The following is a 7500-nucleotide window of genomic DNA, read 5'->3' on the forward strand; positions in this document are numbered from 1 at the left end:
TCATGTTTAAAAGAGGGTTTACTTCCAGAATAATAATAATAATAATAAAAGTAATAATAATAATAATAATAATAATAATAATAACAGAGCACTGGGGCAATATCTGAAAACCAGTGAAGACGAGTGGCTAAAGAGTGCATGGGAAGAAGGACTAATAAAAAGCAGACGAAGACCCAGAAATATACAGAGACAGGAGAAAGACAGAAAGAACAGAAGACTGGCACAACAAACCAATGCACGGACAATACATGAGACAGACTAAAGAACTAGCCAGCGATGACAATTGGCAATGGCTACAGAGGGGAGAGCTAAAGAAGGAAACTGAAGGAATGATAACAGCTGGCACAAGATCAGGCCCTAAGAACCAGATATGTTCAAAGTACGATAGACGGAAATAACATCTCTCCCATATGTAGGAAGTGCAATACGAAAAGTGAAACCATAAAACCACATAGCAAGTGAATGCCCGGCACTTGCGCAGAACCAGTACAAAAAGAGGCATGATTCAGTAGCAAAAGCCTCCACTGGAGCCTGTGCAAGAAACATCAGCTACCTTGCAGTAATAAGGTACGAGCACCAACCTGAAGGAGTGATAGAAACGATCACGCAAAGATCCTCTGGGACTATGGTATCAGAACGGATAGGGTGATAAGTGCAAACAGACCAGACGTGACGTTGATTGACAAGGTCAAGAAGAAAGTATCACTCATTGATGTCGCAATACCATGGGACACCAGAGATGAAGAGAAAGAGAGGGAAAAATTGGATAGTATCAAGATCTGAAAATAGAAATAAGAAAGGATATGGGATATGCCAGTGGAAATCGTACCCATAATCATAGGAGCACTAGGCACGATCCCAAGATCCCTGAAAAGGAATCTAGAAAAACTAGAGGCTGAAGTAGCTCCGGGCCTCATGCAGAAGAGTGTGATCCTAGAAACGGCACACATAGTAAGAAGAGTTGATGGGACTCCTAAGGAGGCAGGATGCAACCCGGAACCCCACACTATAAATACCACCCAGTCGAATTGGAGGACTGTGATAGAGCAAAAAAAAAAAAAAAAAAAAAAAAAAAAAAATAATAATAATAAGTTTAAAAACTTATGATATTATAAGAGAGCGTCGAGGTGGCAAGTCTGGATCGTGGGGCTTCCATACCATCCCGGGGCTTGGACCAAGGTATTTTCGTTCTGCTTACTTATGTAGCGTCCAATGGTAGCTGGCTGGTCCAGGGCTAGTGAATAGCAAGTCTAAAAACCAACTTTATAGCTTATTAATTATTATTGCCGGTAATATCTGGATATACTTTGCTTTTTAATCCCATAGCAATTGCATCACTGGTTCTTCAGAATCGATGCAGATGACAAAACCCTTGACGTAAGCGCCTCAGTGGTATGATCGGTATGGTCTTGGCCTGCCACCTCGTTGGGCGCGAGTTCAATTCTCGGGCATTCCACTGAGGGGTTAGAGGTGTATATTTCTGGAGATAGAGGTTCACTCTCGACGTGGTTCGGAAGTCACGTAAAGCCGTTGGTCCCTATGCTGAATAGCCACTGGTTCCATGCAACGTAAAAACACCATAATTATGGACTAGGCTGAAAAAATAAGGTTCACTGAAAAGGTGATGACTGGCTACCAGGTAATGGAGGTTAATTTCTTTTGAAATATTTCCTTATTTTTGTTATAACTCCATTGTTTAACTTCACACAGATCATTTTCTTTACCACCAGAAATGACTTCAAGTAGTGTTCTATCGAAAAATATTTCATATTTTATAAGGAATTAAAATCTTTTGATATCAAATCTAATAATTTGTAGTGAAATTGAGTCATTTCAAGCGTAAAAGATTTTTATAATTTATTTTTTACTTATTTTATGAAGAAAGTGTTCCCCAAATCTTCTTTCTTTATTATGAGGATCCCTTGCTATTGTGCCTCCTTTATTATGAGGTTCCTCTATTTTACCTCATTTATTATGAGGTTCCTTTATTTTACCTCATTTATCATGAAGTTCCTTTATTATTCTACCTCATTTATTTATGATGTTCCTTTATTCTTACCTCATTTATTATGACGTACCTTTATTCTACCTATTTATTATGAGTTCCTTAGTTCTACTTTCTTTATTTATGAGGTACATTTATTCTTTACCCTCATTTATTATGAAGTGCTTTATTTACCTCATTTATTATTTTTTGAGGTTCAGGTTATTTACCTCCATTTATTATTGAAGTCCTTATTCTACCTCATTTATTATTGAGGGTACTTTATCTAATCCTCTTTTATTATGATGGTACCTTTATTCTACCTAATTTACTTATGAGGTTCAGTTTCCTTTGTTTAACCTCATTTAATTTATGACGGTAACCTTATTCTTTTTACCTCATTTATTATGACGGGTACCTCTATTCTACCTCATTTATTATGAGGTTCCTTTATCTACCTCATTCTTATTATTGAGGTTCCTTCCTATTTTACCTTCCTTTATTACAAGGTCCTTTATTCTACCTCTTTTATTCATAGAAGGACCTTTATTCTTACCTTCATTTATTATGAGGTCCTTTTTTATTACCTTCAATTTATTATGAAGGTTCCTTTATTCCTTTACTTCATTTATTATGAGGTTTCCTCTTTTATTTACCTTCCTTTAAATTTCTAAGCGTTCTTTAGCTACCTCCTTTATTATTTGAGGATCCTTTATTTCCTACCCATTTAGTTATGAGGTTCCTTTATTTTATTAGCTTTTTTATTGAGGTTCTCCTTTGTCTACTCTTTTTAGTATTTGAGGTACCTTTTCTACCTATTTATTATTGAAGTTCCTTTTTCTACCTCATTTATTGAGGTTCCCTTTATTCTACCTCATTTATTATGAGGTTCCTTTAATCTACCTTCCATTTATTATGAGGTTTCATTAATTCTTTTACCTTCCATTTATTATGAGGTTCCTTTATTCTACCTCTTTTATATACATGAGGATTTCCTTTATTCTACCTCATTTAGTATGAGGTTCCTTTATTTTATCGCTTTTATTATGAGGTTCCTTTAGTCTACCTCTTTTATTATGAGGTACCTTATTCTACTCATTATTATGAAGTTCCTTTATTCTACCTCATTTATTATGAGGTTCCTTTTATTCTACCTCATTTATTATGAGGTTCCCTTTAATCTACCTCATTTATTATGAGGTTCCTTTATTCTACCTCATTTATTATGAGGTTCCTTTATTTTTCTACCGCTTTTATTTATTATGAGTTCCTTTATTTCTAAACTCATTTATTATGAGGCACCTTTATTCTACCTCATTTATTATGAGGTTCCTTTCTTCTACCTCATTTTTCATGAGGTTCCTTTAATCTACCTCATTCATTATGAGGTTCCTTTATTCTACATCATTTATTATGAGGTTTTTTTATTCTACCTCATTTATTTTGAGGTTCCTTTATGTTACCTCTTTTATCATGAAGGTACCTTTATTCTACCTCATTTATTATGAGGTCCCTTTATTCTACCTCATTTATTATGAGATTCCTTTATTCTACCTCCTTTATTATGAGGTTTCTATATCATTCTACTTCTTTTATCATTCTCAGTATTATGTTATAATTGGTTTTTAAATGTGGTACTTGGTTCAAAGAAAAGGACATTTTACACACATTTTTTTTATTTAAACTTTGCATTACATTCTGTCTTTACATAGGATATTACTATCTAGACTAGATTAGATCTTGAAGTCTCCACGGCACCAACCTGAAGGAGATGTTGACAGATCAATCAATAGATATTTAGTATTTATATTATTTTTTTTATTCTTTGCACTCAAATTCGGAAAATACCTTAATTGTTATTTTACTTCAATATTTATGCATTTTTCATTCTTTCCACACCCAATATGAAAAAAACTTTAATTTATAGTGCCTTTTTTTACCTTTGGCATAACGAACCTGACGTGTTCTTTAGTGACCATAACCAAATCCATGGCCGAAGCCCCCGTGCCCATGGCCGAAGCCTCCGTGCCCATGGCCGAAGCCTCCGTGCCCATGACCGTAACCGCCATAGCTGATGTGAGAATAGCCGTGACCACCGACTCCGCCGTGTCCGGAACCATGCCCATGGCCGTATCCACCGTGTCCGTGACCGGTGCTGTGTCCGTAGCCACCGTGTCCGTGGCTATGCCCATATCCGCCATGGCCAAAGCCACCGTGTCCGTGCCCAAAGCCACCGTGTCCGTGGCCGGAGCCATGGTCAGGCGTCGGAGCTGCTAAGGTCGTAAGTACAACAAAAGACAAACAAAAGGCGACGATCTGCGGAGATAATTTAGGTTTTCATCAGTCATTTGCTAATTGGCTTTACTTCACGATTAGAAATACAAGGTGTCCATAAAGTCCCATTCTTAGCAATTAATACTTGTAATGGTACTGGGACTTTATGGACATCATGTACTACAAATGCTTTATGATAGTTAAACTATTTTTGTAAACTGGTATTACGTCATAATTAAAAATACGATAAATGCTTAACGATAGCGTAACTACGTAAACAGTAATATTTTATTCTTGTTATTTGTCCTAGAATTGGCCTTGGATACAAAATGATGAATTCCTTTCAAAATAATGAGAAATTATATATTAGTCATATTAGGTAATATTCACTGGATTTCTTTATATCACCAAAACGATATTGGTCCAAACTTTTGTTATTCAAATCCTTTGATGCGTCTAATGACTTCAGTTAAGATTCATGGAAGGAAAAGTTGTATCTAGATGTGATGGAACTATTAGTGAACAGGAAATTGATAAGTTCGTCTTTATAAGATTGTTTTAACGCCCAATATGGTTGGTGTTTTAAATGATTTCTGTTGTGGATCATCGATTTAAAATTCTGCTCTGATTGAGCATTTCTATCGTAATGTTATTTTCCTTAGTAGAGGAACTACGCAATGAAAATTCGACATGAAGGTAAAAATGAACTTATTACTGAAAGTCAAAATAGAAGGAAAATAACACCAGGAATATAAAACAGAAATTCGAAGGCAACTTCAACAAGGAAACAGGAAAACGAAAAAAATATGAATTTCAACAAAACAAACACAAAAAATAACTCCACAGAAGATAAAATGAAGATAAAAGGTGGCAGATTTAAAAAATTAAGCTAACTCACCAGCTTGGCAGCCATTGTTTTGTTTATGACTTTCAGGGAGATTCAACAAAGGTCTTCAATCTCTGAGGAGTTTTTGATGCTTAAAGAGATCGTTCGAGGCAATTTATATCATGTCTACGACCCAAAACTGGCCACGCCCACTCTGTTCTCAGGGCCTGGAATTGGTCGACACATTGAGAGAGAGAGAGAGAGAGAGAGAGAGAGAGAGAGAGAGAGAGAGAGAGTTGTAATATCTTGGGTTGAAATATTTGATAATTCTTAGATCCATTCCTGTACAAGAATATCGATCGGACGAATACACACACACACACACACACACACACACACACACACACACACACATATATATATATATATATATATATATATATATATATATATATATATATATATATATTATATATCTTTGTGCACACATACACACAAAATTTTATATATACATCATAAATTCCTGGTAAGAAGGCGAGTGAAAAACGGGGCTTGGAACAAGTACTTTCTTAGTATATTCTACATTTTCAAGTTCACACTAAGTAAAAACATAGTTTACAGAGCTTTAAATACAAAATTAAGTAGTGGTGGTCGTAGTTACAATTATGATATTCTCAGTCACGTGGACTTTCGTACTACATTGAATATTTATATATATATATGAATGATTGTCACATCACCGTGATTCAGATAAATTATTCGAGCTAAAAATGTCCTTTAATATCTAATTCCCTCTAACTCGGAATTAATATATTTTCATATAAGTAACCCGAAGGGGAATTTTCTAGTTGATAACAATTTCGACCTCTCGTGGGTTCGAACCAACGCCCAGAATTTCAGTGACATTATCGAACTCACGATAGGACGAAATTAATATCAACTAAAAAATTCCCCTTCGGTTTACATATATGAAAATATATTAATTCAGAGGTAGAACGAATTAGACATTAAAGGACATTTGTAGCTCGAATAACTAAATATATTATATTATATATAATATTATATACTATATTATATATATATATATATATATATATATATATATATATATATATATATATATTCATCCCTTTCATTCCCAAGAATAAAAACTTTATTAACGTAAACACCTTGAAAAAAAATCGTAAAAAAGAGTTAACACACCACCTTCATAAGCATAATTTACTCCATAACTCCCAATCTTCATTCACCAAGGTGAAGGCTGATTTCACGATAGCGCCGAATTTCAAAACTTCAAAAAGTGACGGGATACCAGCCCTGCAGTCCATACATTCTCCCACTTCAAGGTCATGGCCGGAAAACTGGCCAATCCATTTCAGAAAAGTTCGATTTCGTGGAACGTCAGAAACAATGGAAATGGAAATATGCTCTGTCATCTTCTTCTTCCGAGTCCAGACGAAAGATATGGTGAAAGGGTTATACGACGGATGGTCTCTCGTTTGTCACTTTTTTCTAAAGTTGTGTTTCATCAGGGATCTCCCACATTTACAATCATTCAAACACGCATATCGCCACCCTTGTTAGATAATGGGACTTTCGACCACTTTGGAGTCTACATATACAAGTACGCTTTTCCATGGGTAAAGTAGGATATTTTTAGAAGACTTTGGAGAAAAAAAATTGCGACTTAGAGATCTGGGGACCCTTAATATTGTGTACGCCTCAATTGATCCTTGACTCTCTTTACCTGCCCGAGAGCTGCCAGATTCACTGGACAGCAGCATCCATATGCAGTAATTGTGTCTCACGGCTCGCTGTCGAACTTCTCAGTTCCAGAGGTCCTTTTATTCCTCACGCCGTTAGACTAAGGAATAGCCTCCCAGAGGAAGTCGTTCAATTAGAAGGTGCAATATATTAGTACTACCCTGTTACTGTTCTCCTTGCATTTTGATATACTTATATCTGTTTGTTGATTTATTAATTTCGCTTTTCTTTTTTGATAACTGGGGTCTCGTCTTTCTGTGTTTCCCTTTACCTCGTCTTTCTGCTTCCTAATGAACACCTTAATACTCCTTGGAAGCTTGAGTTACAAGTCGACTTGTTCCATATGAATAGAGTTAAGCTGAATAAAATTAATAATGATTATGGAAAAAAGTTAATGATCCCCTTTCTTTTAAATTAAGATATTTTAAACTTATTTGAGCGTTTTGGTTTCTCTCGACTAGGAGGGCCAATTTTAGAGATTGTGTTTTGCGACCTCCAGTTTCGTCTGTGTGGAATTTTACGTGTCATATGGTCATTATTTTGTTGAAGTGGAACCTCTGTTCAACCACTCTTACCATTACGATTCTTTTTGTTAAAATAATCCGGGATATACATTTATATATCTTGATACGTTTTAGCTCAGCAACGCAAC

The 7500-nt window shown here is 35.4% G+C and overlaps 1 protein-coding gene across 1 annotated transcript; it reads right to left on the minus strand.

Annotated features, from left to right (window-relative positions):
* Positions 1–3655: 3655 nt before the first annotated feature.
* On the minus strand, positions 3656–5229 carry LOC135197000 (holotricin-3-like). Its single transcript, XM_064223892.1, has 2 exons — positions 5157–5229; positions 3656–4300 (listed from the first exon to the last, which is right to left on the minus strand). Exons 1-2 carry the CDS (start codon positions 5169–5171, stop codon positions 3953–3955), a joined length of 363 nt encoding a protein of 120 aa, XP_064079962.1. The 5' UTR covers positions 5172–5229; the 3' UTR covers positions 3656–3952.
* Positions 5230–7500: the final 2271 nt, after the last annotated feature.

The sequence above is a fragment of the Macrobrachium nipponense genome, chromosome 23, assembly GCF_015104395.2.
Source record: "Macrobrachium nipponense isolate FS-2020 chromosome 23, ASM1510439v2, whole genome shotgun sequence".
Classification (NCBI taxonomy): domain Eukaryota; kingdom Metazoa; phylum Arthropoda; class Malacostraca; order Decapoda; family Palaemonidae; genus Macrobrachium; species Macrobrachium nipponense.